The sequence below is a fragment of the Elephas maximus genome, chromosome 4 (genome assembly GCF_024166365.1).
Source record: "Elephas maximus indicus isolate mEleMax1 chromosome 4, mEleMax1 primary haplotype, whole genome shotgun sequence".
Classification (NCBI taxonomy): domain Eukaryota; kingdom Metazoa; phylum Chordata; class Mammalia; order Proboscidea; family Elephantidae; genus Elephas; species Elephas maximus.
The window spans coordinates 54,667,307-54,692,221 of record NC_064822.1 but is presented as its reverse complement, the minus strand read 5'-3'; the positions used below and the strand labels follow the sequence as shown (position 1 = coordinate 54,692,221).

The 24,915-nt window shown below is 40.4% G+C and overlaps 1 protein-coding gene across 1 annotated transcript in view; it reads left to right on the top strand.

Moving 5' to 3' along the window:
* Positions 1–7,025: 7,025 nt before the first annotated feature.
* The window catches only part of AKR1E2 (aldo-keto reductase family 1 member E2), a 36,133-nt gene continuing 18,243 nt past the window's right edge, over positions 7,026–24,915 (top strand). The window contains exons 1-4 of the mRNA XM_049882087.1: positions 7,026–7,179; positions 9,702–9,869; positions 12,884–13,000; positions 23,500–23,577. Coding sequence (XP_049738044.1) covers positions 7,102–7,179; positions 9,702–9,869; positions 12,884–13,000; positions 23,500–23,577 — 441 coding nt within the window. The 5' untranslated portion in view covers positions 7,026–7,101. The remainder of the gene's footprint in view (positions 7,180–9,701; positions 9,870–12,883; positions 13,001–23,499; positions 23,578–24,915) is intronic.

Genomic DNA, 24,915 nt, shown 5'->3' with positions numbered 1-24,915 from the left:
AGGATGGTGAGACTTCATTCACTTACACATCATCAGGAAAGACCAATCATCAGAAAAAGACTTCATGGCTGGTAAAGTAAAGGGTCAGCAAAAACAAGGGACACCTTCGATGAGATGGATTTACACAATAGCCACAACAACGGACTCAAACATATGAACAATCATGAAGATGGCACAGAATTGGGAAACATTTTTTTAATTTACTTTAGGTAAAACTTTAGAGCACAAATTAGTTTCTCATTCAAAAATTTATACACAAATTGTTTTGTGACATTGGTTGCAATCCCTGCAATGTGTCAACACTCTCACCCTTTCCACCCGGGGTTCCACATGTCCATTCGTCCAGTTTTCCTGTCCCTTCCTGCCCTCTTGTCTTTGTGTTTGGGCTTAGTGTCATCCATTTGGTCTTGTACACTTGATTGAACTAATAAGCATGTTCCTCATGTGTGTTATCGTTTGTTTTATAGGTCTGTCTAATCTTTGGCTGAAAGGTGGGCTTTGGGACTATCTTCAGTTCTGAGTTAGCAGGATGTCCAGGGACCACGGTCTCAGGGGTTCCTCCAGTCTCTGTCAGACCAGTAAGTCTGGCCTTTTTTTGTGTGTGAATTTGAATTTTGTTCTGCATTTTTCTCCTGCTTTGTCTGAGACCCTCTACTGTGATCCCTGTCAGAGCAGTAGGTGGTGATAGCTGGGCACCTTCTAGTTCTTCTGGGCTCAGGCTGGTAGAGGCTGTGGTTCATGTGGTCTATTAGTCCTTTAGATTAATATTATCCTTGTGTCTTTGCTTTTCTTCATTTTCCTTTGCTCTAAGCCGGATGGGATCAATAGATGTATCTTAGATGGCCGCTTGCAAGCTTTTAAGACCCCAAATGCTAATCACCAAAAAAGGACGTAGAATGTTTCCTTTATGAACTATATTATACCAATTGACCTAGATGTCCCCTGAGACCACAGTCCCCAGTAACTCAGTCCGTGAAGGTGTTAGGATGTGTCCAGGAAGCTTCTATGACTTTGCCTTGGTCAAGTTGTGCTGACTTCTCCTGTATTGTGTGTTGTCTTTCCCTTCATCAAAGTTAACACTTGTCTACTATCTAGCTAGTGATTCCCGTCCCCCCACCCATAACCATCAAAGGTTTTTTTTTCTGTGTGTAGACCTTTTCTTAAGTTTTTATAATAGTGGCCTATACAATATTTGTTCTTTTATGATTGACTTATTTCACTCAGCATGATGCCCTCCAGATTTATCCATATTATGAGATGTTCTGTTGATTCATCATTGTTCTTTATCGTTGCATAGTATTCCATTGCATGTATGTACCACAGTTTGTTAATCCATTCACCAGAAATGTGAGGGGTGGGAAAGTGTATTTCTCTAGTTACCAGGTACTGTGTCTCCTGTTGGGAGCTAAGATTTTGTTCTGTTACACAGAACAGCATGAATTGGAGCCAAACAACAACAACAACAACAACAACAACAGTTTGTTTAGAAATTATGGTTGTTGTTATAGAGCAGTTTTTAAAAAGAAAGTTTTAAAACAAATATTCACAATTACTTTCTTGTTAAAAAAGAAACACATGATTACAGTTTTCTTTAAAAATTGTGACATGACAAGTAAAACTAAAATTTCCTTGGACCCTTCCTCCACAACTTGATGTCCTTTTTTGGTTTCTCATAGGTGGTCACTGTTAGTTAATTTGGTGGGTATCTCCTTGGGTTGATTTGTATGCTTTTACTTAATGTCTATATGTATCTTATTTTTAATGGATGTTTGTAGCTGTTTCTTCTCATTTTGAGTAGTGCCACATCAGCAAATGAAGGCCCTGAAAGCTTGACTCCATCCACGTCATTACAGATCTTCCCCATTCATATGTTGAGTGCCTTCCAACCTGAGGCGCCTATCTTCCGGCACTATATCAGGCAATATTCCACTGCTATTCATAAGGTTTCACTGGCTAATTCTTTTCAGAAGTAGACTGCAGAGTCCTTCCTCCTATTCTTAGTCTGGAAGTTCAGCTGAAACCTGTCCTCCATGGGTGACCCTGCTGGTATCTGAATACTGGTGGCATAACTTCTAGCATCACAGCAACACACAAACCCCGACAGCACAACAAATTGGCAGACACATGGGAATCAGAACCTGGAATGTACTAAGTATGAATCTAGGAAAATTAGAAATCATCGAAAATGAAATGGAATGCATAATCATCGATATCCTAGACATTAGTGAGCTGAAATAGACTGGCATTGGCTGTTTTGAATCGGATAGCCATATAGTCTACTATGCTGGGAATGACAACTTGAAGAGGAACAATGTTGCATTTATTATCAAAAAGAACATTTCAATATTTCTCCTGAAGTACAACGCTGTCAGTGATAGGATAATATCCATATGTCCATGAGGAAGACCAGTTAATACAACTATCATTCAAATTTACACACCAACCAGTAAGGTCAAAGATGAAAAAATTGAAGTTTTTATCAGCTTATGCAGTTTGAACTTGATCAAATGTGCAATCAGGATGCATTGATAATTACTGGTGAATGGAATGCAAAAGCTGGAAACAAAGAAGGATCTATAGTTGGAAAATATAGCCTTGGTGATAGAAACAATGCCATAGGTTAGATGATTTAATTTTGCAAGACCAATGACTTCTTCATTGCAAATACCTTTTTTTCACCAACATAAATGGCGACTATACACATAACGGACCTGACCAGATGGAACACACAGGAATCAAATTGACTACATCTGTGGAAATAGATGATGGAAAAGCTCAATATCATCAGTCAGAACAATGCCAGGGGCTGACTGTGGAACAGACCATCAATTGCTCATATGCTAGTTCAAGCTGAAACTGAAGAAGGTCAGAGCAAGTCCACCAGAGACAAAAATGACCTTGAATATATTCCACCTGAATTTAGAGACCATCTCAAGAATAGATTTGATGTGTTGAACACTAATGACAGAAGACCAAATGAGTTGTGGAATGACATCAAGGACATCATACATGAAGAAACCAAAAGATTATTGAAAAGACAGGAAAGGAAGAAAAAACCAAGAAGCATGTCAGAGGAGACTCTGAAACTTGCTCTTGAACTTTGAGTAGCTAAAGCAAAAGGAAGAAATGATGAAGTAAAAGATCTGAACAGAAGATTTCAAAGGTGGCTCGAGAAGACAAAGTAAAGTCTTATGATGACATGTGCAAAGAGCTGGAGATAGAAAACCAAAAGGGAAGAACATGCTCGGCATGTCTCAAACTGAAAGAACTGAAGAAAAAATTCAAGGCTTGAGTTACAATAGTAAAGGATTCTATTGGGAAAATATAAAACGACGCAGGAAGCATCAAAAGGAGATAGAAGGAATACACAGAGTCATTATACCAAATAGAATTAGTCGACGTTCAACCATTTCAAGAGTTGGCATATGATCAGGAACTGATGGTACTGAAGGAAGAAGTCCAAGCTGCACTGAAGGCATTGGTGAAAAACAAGGCTCCAGGAATTGACAGAATACCAACTGAGATGTTTCAACAAACAAATGCAGCACTGGAAGTGCTCATTTGTCAATGCCAAGAAATATAGAAGACAGATACCTGGCCAACCAACTGGAAGAGATCCATATTTATGCCCGTTCCCAAGAAAGGTGATCCAACTGAATATGGAAATTATCGAACAATATCATTAACATCACATGCAAGCAAAGTTTTGCTGAAGGTCATTTAAAAGCAGCTGCCATGGTATATCAGCATGGAGCTGCCAGAAATTCAGGCTGCCTTCAGAAGAAGACGTGGAACCAGGCATATCATTGCAGATGTCAGATGGTTCCTGGGTGAAAGCAAAGAATACCAGAAGGATGTTTACCTGTGTTTTATTGACTATGCAGAGGTACTCGACTGTGTGGATCATAAAAAAATTATGGATAACATTGCAAAGAACGGGAATTCCAGAACATTTAATTGTGTTCATGGGGAAACTGTACATAGATCAAGAGGCAGTGGTTTGGATGGAATAAGGGGATATTGAGTGGTTTAAAGTCAGGAAAGGTGTGCATCAGGGTTGTATCCTTTCACCAGACCTATTCAATCTGTATGCTAAGCAAATAATCTTGAGAAGTTGGACTATATAAAGAAGAATGGGGCATCAGGATTGGAGGAAGACTCATTAAGAAATTGCATTATGCAGATGACACAACCTTCCTTGTTGAAAGTGAAGAGGACTTGAAGCACTTTCTGATGAAGATCAAAGACCATAGCCTTCAATATAAAGAACAACCTCAACATAAAGAAAACAAAAATCCCCCCAAGTGGACCAATAAGCAACATCATGATAAATGGAGAAAAGATTGAAGTTGTCAAGGATTTCATTTTACTTGGATCCACAATCAACAGCCATGGAAGCAGCAGTCAAGAAATCAAAAGACACATTGCATTGGGCAAATCTGCTGCAAAGGACCTCTTTAAAGGGTTGAAAACCAAAGACGTCACTTTGAAGACTAAGGTGCTCCTGATCCAAGCCATGGTATTTTCAATCGTATCTTATGCGTGTGAAAGCTGGACAATGAATAAGAAAGACTGAAGAAAAATTTACGCCTTTGAATTGTGGCGTTGGCAAAGAATATTGAAAATACCATGTACTGCCAAAAGAACAAACAAATCTGTCTCGGAAAAAGTACAACCAGAATGCTCCTTAGAAGCAAGGGTGGCAGGACTGCATTTTACATACTTTGGACATGTCGTCGGGAGGGATTTGTCCTTGGAGAAGGTCATCATGCTTGGTTAAGTACAGAGTCAGCACAAAACTATATGACATCTAAAAAGTAAGTGATATCCTTTATTATTCTGCAACTTGCTTTTTTCACTCACCGTGTATCTTAGAGATTGATCGGCTTGGTATTTCCGTATAGATCTGACTCTTTCCTTCTAATTGTGGCATGGTGTTCCATAGACGGTCCCTGGGTGGTGCAAATGATTTGAACTTGATCACTAGCCTAAACGTTGGCAGTTTGAACCCACCAACAGTGCTGCAGAAGAAAGACCTAGCAATCTGCTTCTGTAAAGATTACAGCCAAGAAAACCCTATGGAGCAATTCTATTCTGTAACGCATGGGGATGCCATGAGTTGGAAATGACCGATGGCAATGGGTTTGGTTTGGTTTCTAATTCCATAGAAAGAGGCTGTTTCCAACATTCTCTGTTACAAGTACTGCTAAAATTAATAGACTTGGGGTTGGGGGAGAGTGTCAAGGAACCAGTGTTTTAAGAAAATCTTCATAGGCCATTTACATGTGCAGCCAGGGTTGGTCAGTACTGCTTTAGAGTGAACCATCCCTTCTCTTCCTGATCTCCAGAAGGAATGACTCTTTCCCTCTTATGGGTCCCCCTAGCATTTTGGGGTCTGACTGTACTTTTCACACTGGTTCTTGTATTGGGGTTACCTGGGTACAAACCTGAAGTTCTTGTAGAGCAGAGCTTGCCACAGTTGGCAAATTGGCCCTGTGTAGTATTCCGGATTTCTCATGAGGAGAAGGGATTTTGTGGCTTTGATGTGTTATGGCACTCAACTGATACCTTCAAGGAGTTAAGAGGTAGCAATGCCTTTAAAGTTCTGCCATTTATGAGAGTACTTCAGGCGTGGAGCCAGGACAGAGGAACTACCAGTACCAGTGGCACTGGAGTTAACTCAGACTCATGGTGACCTCATGTATATCAGAAGAGAACTGTGATCCATATGGTTTCCAATGGCCTGTTTTTTGAAGTAGATTGCCAGGTCTTTCTTCCAAGGTGCCTGTGGGAGGACTTGAACCTGCAACCTTTTTGCCGTTGAATCAATTTCAACTCATAGCAACACTATAGGATTTCCAAGGAGCAGCTGGTAGATTCCAACTGCTGAACTTTTTGGTTAGCAGCCAATCTCTTAGCCACTGCTCCACCAGGGCTCCACAAGAGGAGCTACAGTAGCTTCTAAAGTTACTGTTTTATGGAATCATGGTTCCAGGTATTTGTTATTCATGACAACCATTTTAATCTTTATGAGAACCCTTTAAGGAGCCCTGGTGGCACAGTAGTTAAGCACTCGGCTGCTGACTGTAAGGTCAGCAGTTTGAACCCACTAGCTGCTCCAGGGAGAGAGATGTGGCAGTCTGCTCCTGTAAAGATTACTGCTTTGGAAGCCCTATAGGGCAGTTGTACTCTGTCCTATACGATCTCTATGAGCTGGAATCAACCGGATGGCAATGGGTTGGGCTTGGTTTTTGAGAACGCTATAAAGTACAGATTATTAAAAAACCCACAAATATTAGCGCTGTTTAATAAATCAGGAAACTGCAACACGTAAGAAGTTCAGTAACTTGCCCAGGACACACAGTGAGAGTGTAATTGAGGTGGGATTCAAACTCAGGTACTGTACTCTGGAGCTCAGGGTACCCTCAACTTCCTCCTTCTTTTCTCCATTGAGTCAAGAGGAGACTTTTTAAAAACCCCACAATCCTGCTGGAATTTCAGATTTGGTTATCACCTATGATTGTGGCATCCAGAGATTGTCAGGGCAAAGTTTCTTCGGGTTTTTTCAAAATTTTAATTGCCCATAGCTTTACAGTTTAATATTTGCAAATCATCTCTTTTTAAAAGTAGCTTTACTGAGCTATAATTTACATATCATAAACTACACTCTCTTAAAGTGTACAGTTCAGTGATGTTTAGGATATAACGGAGTTGTGTAACCATCTCTATAATCTAATCTTGGAACACGCAAATCACTTCTTTTATCAGGTCATTCCCTGGGTCCTTGAGGTCAGGGACTATGGTCTTAATATCAGTCATGGCACAAGCACAGCGCAATCGATAGCGATACGACTTTTGCTTCGCGGGTGCGCGCGCGCGCGCACACACACACAGACACACACACACACACAGACACAGACACACACAGACACAGACACACACACACACGCTCGCCCGCGGGCCCGCTAGGCCTTCAAGCATGTGGGCGGGGCCACCTGCGGCGCGGCGCCGGCACCCAATCAGGGCGGTCCGCCAGCCCGGCCCGCACGCAGCCCCGCTCTTGAGTCGCAGCAGTTGCCCCGAAGCCAGCGACCCGGAGCCATGTCGCAGCAGCTGCCCCGAAGACTAGAGTCGGAAGCCGTGGGGAAGATACCGATCCTGGGTCTGGGTACCTGGAAGGTAAAGTGGCAGCGTGGTCGGAAACGTGCAGCCGCCTTTTCTTTTTTGTGGCAGCCCCACTACTTAAAGGAGCATAGACGGTTTGGGCATGGTTGGGTGAATTCGTCTTGTTTGGAGCGCTCCCCACTCCCGAGGCTTTTTGGGGCGCCCTTTCGTTCCTCTGCCGCCTGCTCTGGGCCGACTTCCCGGGCACAGCTGGTCGCTGGTTACCTTTCCTCTGGGCTACGGTGATTGATGTCTTTCGGCAACTGGAGACTGGGGATCCCACGTTCTGGGCTCTAGTTTTTGTTCTGAAGTGTCCAGCTGTCACTTGTGCGCCCTTGGCAGCCTGTAGAGTAAGGGGAAGAACGGGAACGTGGGGTCCTGGGCTGGCGGTCCAACCTCCTCGGCTTCAGTTTCCTTGCTGCAAAGCGAGGGAGCCGGAGGAGATTGGTTTAATGATCTGCAATTCCTGCCTGCACCAGAATCATCCGAGGTACATCTTTTGTAAAGCAAAAGAATTATTTTGTAATGCAAAATACTCCTCTTTTTGAAAGCTTAATTTTTAGACATCAGAGATCCTGAAGAAGGGGGTTGTAGCTACGTTATTTCATAGTAGTATTTCATATGGAGGCCAAGTCATAATTATTCAGAAATAATGTTAAATTTTTTTTTTTTTTTTTAATGGTAGGAAGAGCCCAGAAAAAAAAGCTGTGATTCTGTGCTAAGGATAGAAAAATTGACAAGCACCTAACTGGATCAGAGAGCAGTCAGACTAGAGATAGAGAAATATTACCGATATCAAAAAATAAAGAAATGCATACTTTTTTCTTTTCTTTTTTTTAAGTAAAGAAACTTTGGAATTTGTACTAGGTCTTCTGCACACAACTGCTTCACCTTGAAGTCACACCTCATCCAGAGGAAACTAATTCTGTATTTCTCCTAGGGGCATTGGTTCAGTATTTGCTAACTCAGTATTTGTGGTGACTTTACAGAATGTAACTACTGTAAATAACAATAATTGTATAATTTTTAGTTGTTCGCTGTTGGTGCAGAGAAAAAGACCGCCTTTGGTATATTCATTACGTCTCCAGCCACTTTGTTAAACTGTACTGTACTTATAATAATATTAAATATAATTTCTGTAGATTTAGACTTTCTGAATAATCAAAGTTCATTTCTTTTTTTTCCAATCTTTAGGCCTAAAATTGGTTTTTCTTAGCTACTTGTTGTAGCTAAGTCCTCCAATACACTGGGTATTCTTGTTTTGTTCCTGATTTTAAGGGGAGTGCTTATATTTTTACATTTAAGATGATATTTGCCCTAGGGTTTTTTTTTTTAATGTGGATATTCTTTATCAGGTTAGAGTTCCCTTTTAGTCCTAATTTACTTAGAGTTTAAATTATGAATGTGTGTTGAAGCATATCAAACATTGATTGAGATGATTTTTTGCTTTTTTTTTCTTTTCATGTGCTAGTGTGGTGAATTACGTTTGTGGCTTTTCTAGTATCAAGCCATCCTTGCATACCTGAGGTAGACTCAGCTTGGGTGTGCGGTATAAATTTTTTCATATGCATTGTTGCATCCCATTTGCTGTTATTTTATTTAGAATTTTTGCAACTACCATTGTTTTGGCTCTTTAGTGTGGTGGATTACCTTTATGTGAGGATTTACAGGTATGCGCTGCTTTATGAAACCTCGCTTTATGCCACTTCACTTTTACAAAAGACCTGCATTAATACCTGTTTCTGCTAACTGAAATAAATCTGAAGAGGATTTTTGCTTTTATGAAAAAAGACAAAAAGTGAAACTAGCATTCAGCGTTTGTTTTGCAGCGAGTAGTTAAAGAGGCAGCAGGCACCCCAAACAGCAAGAGTGGCACAGAGCCAAGCTTCTTCCTTGGGAACGACACTCAGCATCAAGCTGCTATAGCTTTGAACTGCGTCTGTGAACACTGTATGTTAGTGTTATTTTAGATTTTATGTGTTATTTGGTTTGATTTGGTAGGTTTTTTTTTGGGTTAGGGAATGCTTAAAATTTTTTCCCACGTAAATAATGGCAGTTGGTTCTTCACTTTATGTCATTTCGGCTTATGAAAGGTTTCATAGGAACGCTCTACTTTTGGGTAGTGGGGGAAACCTGTACCTAGTGTTACATTTATAACTGGATTGTATGGTCTTTGAGTGTAGAAGATGGGTCTTTTACTTACTTGTATCTCAGTTAGCATTCATTCTGCATTAATTTATTTCTTTGTTCAGTCAGGAAGAACAACACTTAACTCAGCACTTTGCACGCACTAAACATACCTATAGAAAGTTTTTCCCAAAAGTAAAGAAGTTGGAACCTAGGTTATCTATAAATGCCTTTCTAACTCTGATATTTCTTAATTTTAGGGCTGCTTGATGCTGGTACCAATTCAGTGACTTAATTTTTTATGTATTATTTGATTCTATGTAAAAACAATATTCTAGAGTGACAAGGGGGAACTTTGGTTGGATTCCCTTGAAAGTGTGTGAATTACTTCCGTTTTGTTTATTTTGCAGGCTGCTCCAGGAGAAGTGACAGAGGCAGTGAAAGTGGCAATAGATGCGGGATATCGGCACTTTGACTGCGCTTACTTGTACAATAATGAGAACGATGTTGGAACAGGGATCCAGCAGAAGATAAAGGAGGGCGTGGTGAGAAGGGAGGACCTGTTTATTGTCAGCAAGGTATGACTTCTCAGCTGCAAGGAGTGTAGGATCTAGGCCACTCAGGGCTTAGATAACTAGGTAGCGAAAATAGTATGTGAAGGATGTTTCAGTTTCCTCATCTCATAGAAGTTGATGATTTTGTTTTATACTTGCACCAGAACTAATAAGAGCTTTTGCAGCTTGGTGAGCATGCTGAGTTACATTGTGTGTAGGCTTATTTGCTTCATATCATTTATTTGGCTGTTCAGATTGGAGTACACAGAGATTCTCCCAAATTAACAGTTCATTGGTAAAACAAAATTTACTGAGTGATGGGCACCTCATGAACTCAGTTTACACAGTGATTCCCCAACTTGGAATCACCTGGGGTGCTTGTTAAACTGTAGATTCCCAGTTCTACCCCAGATCTGCTGAATAAGAAACCCTGGGAGTAGTGCTAGGTGAAAGTGTTGGGGGGTGGGAGGAGGTAGCATTACAAGCAGAGGGAACTACTTGAGCAAAGGCACAAGGCATGAAACAGTGTGATGGGTACAGGGATCTATGAGAAGCTTGGTGTTCTGGAGCAAAAAATGTTAGGCTGGAGAAGTGGACGGGGTCCAGATAAAGTCTTGGTATGCCATTTTAAAGAGCTTATACTTTGTTCTATAGGCAAAGGAGAACCACTGAAGGTTTTTAAGCAGGAAAGCTTTTATATAAGTGAGGTTTATGTTGTATATAGGCTGTTGTAGCAGCTGAAAGAAGCATGGATTTGAGAGTGAGGGACTGGAGGCAGGAGACCAGTTAGCAGAAATTAACAACAGTATAGGTGGGAGATGATAAAGGTCTGAAGGAGGGCAGTGGGACAGGGATGGATATGAAGCATAGGGAAGAGGCAAGCCCTGTAGAAAATACAGGGGTAGACGAGGATAGCAGAGAATTAAGGAATTAATTTGCTTTTGACTTTGAAGCAGACTGTTATGTTCAAGTTCTAGCTGTCATTCATGAGCTGAGAGACATTGGGTTGGTCCTTGGACAACTTGGGTTCACAGCTTTATCATTTGTAAAATGACAACTTGGATTTGTTAGTCTCTATAATAATTTCCAGGTGTCTAAAGTTCCATGGAAGCCCTGGTGGCGTAGTGGTAAAGTGCTACGGCTGCTAACCAAAAGGTCAGCAGTTCGAATCCATGAAGCACTCCCTGAAAACTCTATGGTGCAGCTCTACTTTGTCCTATAGGGTTGCTATGAGTCAGAATCAACTCGATGGCAGTGGATTTTTTAAAATTCCGTAATTCTGTGATTGAATATTGTTTCTGTTGTAGATTTGCTTTTTCTTCTTTACTTTAAGGTAATTAATTTTTGTAACTCATCATTACCATCTGAAGCTAGAGCAGAGGGGTGATAAGGGAGAAACCCAGGTGTGTTTGGTTGGGCAAATAGGCTGGGGAATGAAAACTGCTCCTGAACACTCAAGGTAGGGAGATGGGTTTCTAAGACTAGCATCTTAGTTACTTAGTGTTGCTGTTACAGAAATACCAGAAGTGGGTGGCTTTAAAGAACAGAAATTAATTTTCTTATAGTTTAGGAGTCTGAATTCAGGGTGCTGGCTGTAGGGGAAGTCTGGCTGTGGGCTCTGGGGGAAAGATCCTTGTCTCAGCCTCTGTAGTCTTGGTGTTCCTTGTTCCCTTGGTGATCTTCACCTGCCATCTCACACCTCCCCTGCCGTTGTGCTTCTTCCTATGTCTAATCTGTTCTTTTTATACCAGAAGCCATTAGGTTTGGGACATACCTTACATTGATGTGACATCATTAACATGGCAAAGAAAGTCCTTTTCCTAAATGGTGTAGGGATTATGATTCCAGCATATATTTGGGGGGACACAGTTCAATCCATAATACTCCTTAATTTGTGAAGAAGTTGCTGCTGAGTGGATCATAGCCATAAGTGAAAGTATGCTTATTATTTTTAAAATTTGGAAAATTTGTAGAAATGTAATTTAGAAAAATAAATCACTTAGTTAACTCATCATCCAGAGAAAACTACTGTTAACGATATGATGTATTTATTTCTAATTTTCTTGTCTGTGTTTTCTTTTGTGTTAATATGCTGTGTTTATTGTTTGCTTCTGTAAAGACTACAGCCTAGGGAACCCTACGGGGCAATTCTACTCTGTCACATTGTGTTGCTATGAGTCGAAATCGACTTGTCAGTACCTAACAACAACATAGTTTGCTTCAATATCTTTAATACCCTTTCTTTTACTTTAATTAAACTTAGTCATTTTTGTTTTTTCACTAACTGTCACAGTTAGTATAACAGGGAAAATAATGAGTGGAAAACTAATTACAAACTTTTCTTCATAAAAAAGGTTAAGGTCGCAATGATTTGGAGCCAACTTGATGGCAGTTAACAGTGGCGGGGCTGGGGAGTGGCTGCTAAAGGGTATGGGGTTTCTTTTGGGGGTCATGAAATGTCCTTAAATTGATTGTGGTGATGGTCGCACAACTCGGCGAGTATATGAAAACCATTGAATGGTACACTTTAAATGGGTGAGTTGTATAACATGGGAAATGGATCTTAATAAAGTTACTAATAAGAAATAGAGTGTTCAATATAAATAATGGGTACTAACACATTTGCCTAGTTTAACCACCTTTAGCATAGGATCTACTTAAGTGGGAAGCACAACATAGAAATTCTTCTGATTTTTTTCTTATAGCCTCTATACCTGCAGGCATTTTTTTGGTCTTAGTGGATCCAAATAACTAGTCAGCCCTCCCTCCCATCAAATATCTTATGGTGTCCTGAACTTCCCATTCAGTAGGAATAAGGCAGGAGGAGCCCAGCTTTGGTGATTCTCTCCCTGAGGGAGTCCTGGAACTTTTCTGAGGGTAATGTTGTCACTCCCCTCAGAACCTGTCATGTATTTATTGTCATTTCTTCTTTGATGCTTTTTGCCATCCATATACTGGGTTTGTGGGGATAAGGAGCAAATGTGTCAACATTGCATTTGTGGCTGTACGTGATGGTGCTTTCTTCCTCTCCTTTGTAGCTATGGTGTACCTACCACAAGAAGGCCTTGGTGAAAACAGCATGCTACAAGAGTCTAAAAGCCTTGAAGTTGGATTACTTGGACCTCTACCTCATACACTGGCCTATGGGTTTCAAGGTATAGCTCAGTAGGTGGTTAGATACCCAGTTTGCAGTACCTTTCCCTTCCTTAGGAGCTCTGGTGGTACAGTGGTTAAAGCACTTGGCTGCAAACCAAAAGGTTGGTGATTTGAACCCACCAGCTGCTCTCAGGGAGAAAAATGTGGCAGTCTGCTTCTCCAAAGATTTACAGCCTTGGAAACCCTATGGGGCAGTTCTACTCTGTCCTAAAGGGTTGCTATGAGTTGGAATCAACTTGATAGCAGTGGGTTTGTTTCCCTTCCTTGCTCATACTGCATAGTGTGCTGGGAAGAACATGACCAGCAGTCAGAGCACATGGGTTCTAGTGCTGCATCAGCCATACACTGTGTGGTTTGGGCAAGCCACCTGATATCTCTGAGCCTTAACTCAGGAGAGGTTTGGATTAGACAACCTCTGAGGCCTCCCACAGTTCTAACTTTCTATGGTTCTTTCTTCCAAGCCAGTTGTATTTTCTCCAAGCCCAGAGAGCAGTAAGTTTTTCTTTTTTTCCCCCTGCATAGGACTTTTAAATGAAAGGAGGTATCAGACAGAGGAAATACTCTGCTCAAAGCCACTTCTTATTCCATTACCAAGTTCCCAGTAAGTTCTGACCTTGTCTGTCTACTTGCCAGGTTCTATTCTCTTTACGGAGAGACTGTTGTTTTGCAATATTGGGGTATTTTGTTGTTCACCTGCAGCATGGGTTCAGTTGGTTATGATGGTGAATTATTTTTTCCATTGGTTTTATCCTCTTTTTACTTAATTGCATATCATATCCCCTGTCTCCCTTTAAGCCTTCCTGAGCTTTTCTCTGGTTTATCTCCATCTGGCTGATGGTAGGTACCTACCTCCATTTTATGTTGGTCCTGACCAGGATGTTCCTTCACCTGTGCCCCAAACCAAAATGACAGCCTGCCTGGCTAAGGACTTAGTCACACAGGTGGCACCCATGAAATGCAGAAGTCCTTGAAAGTATGTTTTTCCTAAGTTGGAATGGGTGATAAGCTGCTCAGCCGTCTCTTATGTGTTTACCTTGTTTGAGGATCTCATGGTGTGTGCCAAACTGTTGGTTATCTTTTAAGATTAAAACAACAACAACAACAAAACTCACTTCATTCCTAGTGTAGCTTTGCTTTAAGGCTTTGTATCTAGTTTCAAAAGAAGATATAGGCTACGAGGCGGGGTCAAGATGGCTAACTAGTCAGAAACTTCCACTGAACCCTCTTGCAACAAAGACCCCAAAAAACAAGTGAATTGATTACATATATGACAGTCTCCGAAACCCTGTGCATCAAACACAGAACTAAGGAATCTACCTGAGTGACAGGGGAGCAAGAGACTGTGCAGGAGCAACGACGAGTTGCCAAGCCCACATAGCACCTCAGCTCTGATTCCTTGGTGCCATTCTGTGGTGTGAATGCGGTGGGGCTGATGGTAGTTTCCTGAGCAGCCCTAACCCCCTGGAGCAATCTTGGTGGGGACCCAGCCAGCGCACACAGGCTATACACGCCTCTGGAATCTGAGATAAAACAGTGCTCTTGGCATAAGATAAGTGATTTTGTCTAATTTACAGCATGGATCCAATAGCTTCTTCTGAAAGTACTCTCTCCTATCTATCTGAACCCTCCCCTCCCTGCCCCAGCCAGCTTCATTAACATTTTAATTTCCTGGGGCTCAGACAGAATGAGCAGCACTTTTTCTGACCCATTCTCCTGGCCTGGGAGGTGGAGCAAATTAAAAAACGGGAAAAATACTTTCCAGACTCCCCTAAACTGGAAGCTCAGAGCAGAAGTGGCTCCAGTTTAGGCATAAGCAATCCACAAACTTTGACTTTTACCCATACATGGAACCAGGTGGCTATTATAATGCAAACGCAAATCTGTTAGAGGTCCAACGGTAATTGTTTCAGCTTTGTGGTGGAAAGACAGGTTTTGGAGGTCTGATACTGCTCTACCTATTAAACAGAGCCTTCACCTACCTTTTTTTTTTCACCTACCCACAGCAGGGACCTGAGGGCTAAGGCTCCATCCACACCACCTAGCCACCTGCGAAATGGGTCTGAGGATAGTGGAGCCTACCAGTCTTTACAGGTCTAAGCATTGGGTGCCTAAGGTACAGCTACAGAGCCCACCCACCAGAGCACTCTAGAGAACAGAGATGCTTCTTCCTCACTGACACTTGGGGGAAGGCTGTCAGCACCCTGCCCTCCTCAGAGTGTGACCCCCCTGCTGCTACCAGAAACCAGTGCATACAACCATCACCACTACACCCCTAAGGTAGTAGGTGAGAGCCTACACCACATACTAGGTGACCGACTATCAGAACACCCGAGGTAAATCTATTCAAGAATAGTGAATGGACTCATAGGCTTATATACCTGGTAACAGCTCTAACCATCTGGTAACAGGACATTAGTGCTTCAAAGGCTCCAGTAATCAAGTTAGCACACTCTTGTACCCTATCTGGGTATATTGAAACAAAACAAAGCAAGAAGATAGGACACAGTGAGCAAATATAAAATAAATTATTCCAATAAATTATAGATGGTTCGGAGACAGCAGTCGATATCAAGTCACATAAAGAAAAGCAGACCATAATTGCGTCCACGAATTCCCAAAACAGAGAATCCACGTCTCTCCCAGATGAAGGTATATTCCTGAAATTGCCAGATGTGGGATACAGAAGATTAATATACAGAACACTTCAAGACATCAGGAACGACATCAGAAATGAAATCAGGCAACGTACAGAAAAAGCCAAGGAACACACAGATAAAGCAGATGAAGAAATTAAAAAGATTATTCAAGAACATAATGAAAAATTTAATAAGCTGCAAGAATCCATAGAGAGACAGCATTCAGAAATTCAAAAGATTAACAATGAAATTACAGAATTAGACAACTAAATAGGAGAGGAGCAGAATTAAGGAACTGGAATGCAGAATTGGGGAGATGGAGGATAAGACACTTGGAACCAATATATTTGAAGAAAATTGGATAAAAGAATTAAAAAAAAATGAAGAAACCCTAAGAATCATTTGGGACTCTGTCAAAGAGAATAACATGCGAGTGATTGGAATTCCAGAACAGGGAGGGATAACAGAAAATACAGAGAGAATCGTTGAAGATTTGTTGGCAGAAAACTTCTCTGACATCGTGAAAGAGGAAAGGATATCGATCCAAGATGCTCATTGAACCCCATACAAGGTAGATCCCAAAAGAACATCATCAAGACATATTATCATCAAACTTGCCAAAACCAAAGATAAAGAGAAAATTTTAAGAGCAGCCAGGGATAAGTTAAAAGTCACCTACAAAGGAGAATCAATAAGTTTGGACTACTTGTCAGAAACCATGCAGGCATGAAGGCAATGGGATGACATATGTAGAGCACCGAAGGAGAAAAAATTGCCACCCAAGAATGACATATTCAGCAAAACTGTCTCTGAAATATGAAGGTGAAATTAAGTCATTTACAGATAAACACAAGCTTAGAGAATTTGCAAAAACCAAACCAAAACTACAAGAAATACTAAAGGGAGTTCTGTTGTTAGAAAATCAATAATATCAGATATCAACACAACACTAGGACACAGAACAGAGCATCCTGACATCAGCTCAGATAGGAAAATCACGAAAATAAAATAAGATTAAAAAATAGCTGAAAACAGGGAATCACTGATGTCATTATGTAAAAGATGACAATAATCAATCAATAAAGAGGGATTAAAAACAGTAGGCATAGATCTTCCATTTGGAGAGGAAATCAAGGCAATATACAGAGATACAAGTTAGGTTTGTACTTAGAAAAATAGATGAAATTATTAAGGTAACCACAAAGAAGACTAACAGTCCCATACTTCAAAATAAAAACCAAGATAAACATAAAGACTCAGCAAAAACAAATACAACTACAATGAAAAAGAGGAACACACAATTTACAAAGAAAAACTTCTCAGCACAAAAAAGTAAGTGGAAAAATGAAACTGTCAACAACACACAAAAAAGACATCAAAATGACAGCACTAAACTCATACCTATCTATAATTACACTGAATGGAAATGGACTAAATGCATCAATTAAGAGACAGAGAGTTGCAGATTGGATAAAAAAACATAATCCAGCTATATGCTGCCTATAAGAGACACGTCTTAGACTTAGAGACACAAACAAACTAAAACTCAAAGGATGGATAAAACTATATCAAGCAAACAACAATCAAAAACAAGCAGGAGTGGCAATATTAATTTCTGACAAAATAGACTTTAAAGTTAAATCCACCGCAAGTGATAAGGAAGGACACTATATAATGATTAAAGGGACAATTTACCAGGAAGATATAACCATATTAAATGTTTATGCACCCAGTGACAGGGCTGCAAGATACCTAAAACAAACTCTAACAGCATTGAAAAGTGAGATAGACACCTCCACAATTATAAAAGGAGACTTCAACATACCACTTTCGGTGAAGGACAGGATATACAGTAAGAAGCCCAATAAAGACACGGAAGATCTAAATGCCACAGTCAACCAACTCGACCTCATATACATATACAGAACATACCACCCAACAGCTAGCTGCAAAGTATACTTTCTTTTTCAGTGCACATGGAACATTCTCTAGAATAGACCACATATTAGGTCATAAAGCAAGCCTTTGCAGAATCCAAAACATTGAAATATCACAGAGCATCTTCTCTGACGATAAGGCCATAAAAGTAGAAATCCATAACAGAAAAACCAGGGAAAATAAATCAAATACTTGGAAACTGAACAATACCCTGTTCAAAAAAGACTGGGTTATAGAAGACATTAAGGAGGGAATAAAGAAATTCATAGAGCCCAATGTGAATGAAGACACTTCCTATCAGAACCTTTGGGACACAGCGAAAGCAGTGCTCAGAGGTCAATTTATATCAATAAATGCACACACACGAAAAGAAGAAAGAGCCAAAAAAAGAACTGTCCTTACAACTTGAACAAATAGAAAGAGTACAATAAAAGAAACCCTCAGGCACCAGAAGAAAGCAATTAAAAAAAATTAGAGCAGAACTAAATGAATTAGAGAACAGAAAAACAATTGAATGAGTTAACAAGACCAAAAGCTGGTTCTTTGAAAAAATTAACAAAATTGATAAACCACTGGCCAGGCTGACTAAAGAAATACAGGAAACAAATAACCTGAATAAGAAATGAGATGGGGCATATCACAACAGATCCAACTGAAATTAAAAGAATCATATCAGATTACTATGAAAAATTGTACTCTAACAAATTAGAAAACCTAGAAGAAATGGATGAATTCCTAGAAACAGACTACCTACCTAAACTAACACAAACAGAGGTAGAACAACTAAATAGACCCATAACAAAAGAAGAGATTGAAAAGGTAATCAAAAAACTCCCAACAAAAAAAAAAGCCCTGGCCTGGGACGGCTTCACTTCAGAGTTCTACCAAACTTTCAGAGAAGAGGTAACACCACTACTACTAAAAGTATTTCAGAGCACAGAAAAGGACAGAATACTCCCAAACTCATTCTATGAAGCCAGCATATCCCTGATATCAATACCAGGTAAAGATACCACAAAAAAGAAAATTACAGACCTATATCCCTCATGAACTTAGATGCAAAAATCCTCATGAAAATTCTAGCCAGTAGCATTCAACAACATATCAAGAAAATAATTCACCATGACCAAGTGGGATTCATACCACATATGCAGGGATGGTTCAACATTACAAAAACAATTAATGTAATCCATCGTATAAATAAAACAAAAGACAAGGACCACATGATTTTATCAATTGATGCAGAAAAGGCATTTGACAAAGTCCAACACCCATTCATGATAAAAACTCTCAGCAAAATAGGAATAGAAGGAATATTCCTTAGCCTTATAAAGGGCATTTATACAGAGCCAACAGCCAACATCATCCTAAATGGAGAGATTTTGAAAGCATTCCCCCTGAGAACAGGAACCAGACGAAGATGCCCGTTATCACCACTCTTATTCAATATCATGCTGGAGGTCCTAGCCAGAGCAGTTAGACTAGATAAGGAAATAAAGGGCATTCAGATTGGTAAAAAAGGAAGAAGTAAAAATATCTCTATTTGCAGATGACATGATGTTATATGCAGAACACCCTAAAGAATCTTCAAAAAAACTACTGAAATGAATAGAAGAGTTCAGCAGTGTATCAGGATACAAGATAAACATACAAAAATCACTTGGATTCCTCTACACCAACAAAAAGGACATCGAAGAGGAAATCACCAAATGAATACCATTTATAGTAGCCCCCAGGAAGATAAAATACCTAGGAATAAATCTTACCAGAGATGTGAAAGACCTATACAAAGAAAACTACAAAACGCTACTGCAAGAAACCAAAAGAGACCTACATAGATGGAAAAACATACCTTGCTCATAGATAGGAAGACTTAACATTGTAAAAATGTCTGTTCTACCAAAAGCCATCTATAGATCCAATGCAATTCTGATCCAAATTCCAGTGTCATTTTTTAATGAGATACAGAAACAAATCACCAACCTCATATGGAAGGACAAGAGACCCGGTTAAATAAAGCATTACTGAAAAAGAAGAACAAAATGGGAGGCCTCACTCTAACTGATTTTAGAACCTGTTATACTGCCATAGTAGTCAAAACAGCCTGGTACTGGTACAACAACAGATATGTAGACCAATGGAACAGAATTGAGAATCCAGACAAATCCATCCACATATGAGCAGCTGATATTTGACAAAGGCCCAAAGTCAGTTAAATGCAGAAAAGACAGTCTTTTTAAAAAATGGTGCTGGCATAACTGGATATCCATCTGCAAAAAAATGAAACAAGACCCATCCCTCACACCATGCATGAAAACTAACTAAAAATGGATCAAAGACCTAAACATAGAATCTAAAATGATAAAGATCATGGAAGATCTTTAGGACAATGTTAGGCACCCTAATACATGGCATAAACAGCATACAAAACATTACTAAAAATGCGGAAGAAAAACCAGATAACTGGGAGCTCCTAAAAATCAAACAACTATGCTCTTCACCAAAAGAGTAAAAAGACTACCTACAGACTGGGAAAAATTTTTTAGCTATGACATTTCTGATCAGCACCTGATCTCTAAAATCTACATGATTCTGGTAAAACTCAACCACAAAAAGACAAATAACCCATTAAAAAATGGGAAAAGGATATGGACAGGCACTTTACTAAAGAAGATATTCAGGGTGCTAACAGGTACATGGTACATGAGGAAATGCTTAGATCATTAGCCATTAGAGAAATGCAAATCAAAACTACAATGAGATTCCATCTCACTGCAGCAAAGCTGGCAGTAATAAAAAAAAAAAACATAATAATTAATGTTGGACAGGCTGTGGAGAGACTGGAACACTTATATAGTGCTGGTTGGAATTAAAATGGTACAACCACTTTGGAAATTGATTTGGCACTTCCTTAAAAAACTAGAAATTGAAATACCATACAATCCAGCAATCCCACTCCTTAGAATATATCCTAGAGAAATAAGAGCCTTACACAAACATATATGCACACCCATGTTCACTGCAGCACTGTTTACAATAGCAAGAAGTTGGAAGCAACCAAGGTGCCCATCGATGGATGAATGGATAAATAAATTATGGTATATTCACGCAATGGAATACTACGCATCGATAAAGAACAGTGAGGAATCTGTGAAACATTTCATAACATGGAGGAATCTGGAAGACATTATGCTGAGTGAAATTAGTTGCAAAGGGACAAATATTGTGTAAACTTCTATTATAATAACTGGAGAAATAGTTCAAACAGAGAAGAAAATATGGAAGGGAGAGGTTTTTTCAGTAATTAGATAGTAAAAGATAAGTTTTATTTTAGGTGAAGGGAACAACACCACACAATACAGGAGAGGTCCACACGACTGGACTAAACCAAAAGTGAAGAAGTTCCCGGAATAAACTGAATGCTTCCAAGGCCAGCGTAATAGGGGCGGGGTTTAGGAACTATGGTTTTGGGGGACGTCTAAGTCAATTGGCATAATAAAATCTATTAAGAAAACATTCTGCATCCCACTTGGAGAGTGGCATCTGGGGCCTTAAACGCTAGCAAGCAGCCATCTAAGATGCATCAATTGGTCTCAATCCACCTGGAGCAAGGAAGAATGAAGAACACCAAAGACACAAGGTAATTATGAGCCTAACAGACAGAAAGGACCACATAAGCCAGAGACTACATCAGCCTGAGACCAGAAGAATTAGATGGTACCCGGCCACAACTGATGAGTGCACTGACAGGGGACACAACAGAGAACCCCTGAGGGAGCAGGACAGCAGTGGGATGCAGACCCCAAATTCTCATAAAAAGACCTGACTTAGTGGTCAGACTGGAACTGGAAAGACCCTGGAGGCCATGGTCCCCAGACCTTCTGTTAACCCAAGACAGGAAGCACTCCCAAATCCAACTCTTCAGACAGGGATTGGACTGGAATATGGGGTGGAAAATGATAGTGGTGAAGAGCAAGCTTCTTGGATCAAGTAGACACATGAGACTATATTGGCATCTCCTGTCTGGAGGGGAGATGAGAGGGCAGAGGGGACCATAAGCTGCCCGAATGGACACGAGGAGGGATAGTGGATGGAATGACTGCGCTGGGTCTTTAGGGGGAGAGCAGTTAGGAGTGTATAGCAAAGTGTATGTAAATTTTTGTATGAGAGACTGACCTGATTTGTAAACTTTCACTTAAAGCACAATAAAAATTAAAAAAAAAAAGAAAAAGATATAGGCCTCTTTACATCAGTCACGTTAATATAGAACAAAGATGCCAAAAATCAAAACAAGAGTGAACGATCCAGAAATGATTTCCATATTTTTGAAATTTTGAGCAATTTTTTCTGAGAATAATAAGTTAAAAATAATAATAGTAGGGAATAATTATATAGCACTTAATATGTGCCAGGTACTCTTTAGGTGCTTTACATGTGTGAACTCATTTAATCCTCACAAAAATTCTATGAGACAGATGCTATTAGTATCACCATTTTATAGATGGTGAAACTGAGGTGCAGAAATTTGAAGATTATTGGGGTCCAGAAGCATCTGTTCAGGTCAGTCTTTCATTATTCTCTGCCTATCCCTCACCTTCTAGCAGATCCCCATAGTTGAATATCTGGGTGGTAGAGTAGGGAGGGACCGAGCAGTGTTTCATTCTGTTGTACATAGGGTTGCTATAAGTCAGAACCAACTTGACAGCGCCTAAAACAAGAAGAGTGGGGAAAGGTCTCGGATCACTGAACAGATTACAGAGTGGAAATCTATAAGTATTTGAGAGTTAAGCACATGAAACATAAATGCCTAGCAGGGGAATTCCAACTTCATGCAGAACTATTGAGGACTGGAGACTCTTTGGGCTTTATTCTTAGAGCAGCATGGTCTGCATGTCTCTGGCCAGTAGGAACTGGTAGGTGTGTTGTGATTTTCGATGATTAGGAGGGCAGAAAGGAGCCCTAGTGGCGCAGTGGTTAAGCGTTCGACTGCTAACCAAAAGGTCAGAAGTTCGAACCCACCAGCTGCTCCATGAGAGAAAGATGTGGCAGTTTGCTTCCATTAAGATTACAGCCTTGGAAACCCTACAGGGCAGTTCTACTCTGTCCTGTAGGGTAGCTATGAGTCAGAATCAACTCGATGGCAATAAGTTTTTAGGAGAGCAGAGCCCAAGATGAGGTGAAGGTGGCATTTTCGTGGAGGCAAAGATAGATGTCAGCCTGGGAGATGCTTCTGTTCATTGTCCAGAATTCTTCTTGAATTGGATCAGGCTGGAATTTTAGACATCCTGCCCACTGTTGCTTGGGAGAACGATTAAGTCTTATGAAATAAATGTGTCTTACACCATTCATCCTGCATCATATTACATAGAGTTTTGCGTGAGTGAAGCAGGTGAGGGATGACTTCACATTCTTAGTCTTTCAAGCTGTCTTTCTTTACCCCATACATCCCACGCACCTTTGTATTAATTCTCCCTTCATTTTCTCTCACTGTGCTGCGAATCCTAAGAAAAGGAGAGAGAATCCTCACAATGGAGTTGGGAGAAGGTTGGTTGAACTCTTATAACTTGAAGGGAAGACCTCTTCCCTCCCAAATTGTTTACCTGAAATTACTATTTTCTGGCAATTGGCAAGAATTCAAAGTCTTCTTTTCATTTCCTGTCTTGCGAGAGGTGGACAGTGAACTTCAAGGCTGTCAGGTACTTTGTACACCATCCAGTCCAACCAACCCTTGGTCTAATAAAGGTGAAAGCCTGGGGAAATGAAGTCACATGGTCAGGATGGGGCTGCTTAGTGATGGGTCCATGGTTTGGTCTCAGATTTTCTGACATGTAGTCCAGAGTTCTTTCCATACATTTTGGTTCTCCTGCTACACAGTCTCCACATCAGGAATGGCTCGTAAGCTCCTTTACTTCTGGTTTCCACAGCCTGGGGAAAAAGACTTGCCTTTAGATCGCAATGGCATGGTAATACCCAGTGAAACGGACTACCTGGAAACGTGGGAGGTAAGCTAAGCCGCACCATCTGCCAGCTTCTTGCATTGCAGTCAGTGAATGTCAGATCTTGAGCTTTTTGTGTTCAAACACACCAGGTTTGTCTATCTGAGACACGGTTTGTAGTATAAATTAGGAATGAAGTGGTTGAAGAACTCAGAGACCTCAAATGACTTTCTTGTTAGTTTAGTTTGGTTCATCTTTCTGAAACATTTGTTTTAGGGATAACTAATCTAAATTTTTTTTTTTTTTAATCTAGGCCTCCCCTTTTTTTTCCCTCAAATGTTTATTTTTTGATTAAAAAAATCACATATTACAGAAAATACAGAAGAGCATAAAAAAGGAAATAAAAACAATCCACTTTCCCATCCCCGTGGTAAACGCTATTAACATTTTGTAGTTCCTTTTGCTTCCTTTTTAAGCATTTTAGAAGGATAGCTTGGGCAGCATGGCGATGTTTGTGTTGGGAAGTGGTAAAAACATGGCGGTAGAGGTACCAGGTTACAAGCCTCTTGCCAGAGTACAGATGGAAGTTGGTAAAGGCTTGAAGTAAGATAGTGACCGTGGGAATGAAGAGGAGGTGATGGATTTGAAACACTCCTGGTTGTAGAGTTGATAGATTGATATGGAGTGAGGGGCAGGAAGATTCCCTGGTGACTGAGTCTTCTAGCACAGGTGACTTGGTGCCTGCAATCTTGCTAACCAACATGGGGAATAAAGAAGGGTCAAATATGAGGCGTAGGAGGAAAGTGAGTTCAAATTTGAGCTTGCTGAGTTTAGGTCCTAGCTTGAATTGAGGAGAAGAGATTCTGGAGCCATTAGTGGAACTGATAGGTAAAGCCATGAGAGTACCTAAGATTATCCAGGGAGAGTGAGACTAGAGAGGGAAACATCAGACGGGGCTGGAATACCTGAGCTAGGCATTATCAACTTCTCCCATTTAAAAACAATTTTTTTATTTTAAACATACAAATCAGTGAAACAATGGAGATTAGCCAAGGTGTCTGAGTCCGAGATGTTAGGCTTAGTGCCAGGTTGTTTTTGGGGTTAAACTCTAGGTTATTTATGTAGCATAAGTGAGGCTGATTGTTGCAGAATTGAGGCAATAAGTGGTGCACATTGACTCATTTGTCACTGACCCCATGGCCACCCAGGACTTCCTGCTGGCTACTTACACTGACACAAAGGCCATACTCTTTGTGAAGCTGAGGGGCAGTCTGGCTGGCTGATCATTGAGCAGCACAAAGCTTTGAGTTGCTCTGCCTTCAAGTTCCTTACCCTGTTAAATGGTAAGGGCAGAACAGGAGAATGAAGATACATCCCTGTGCTTAAGGAGATTCTAATCTAAGT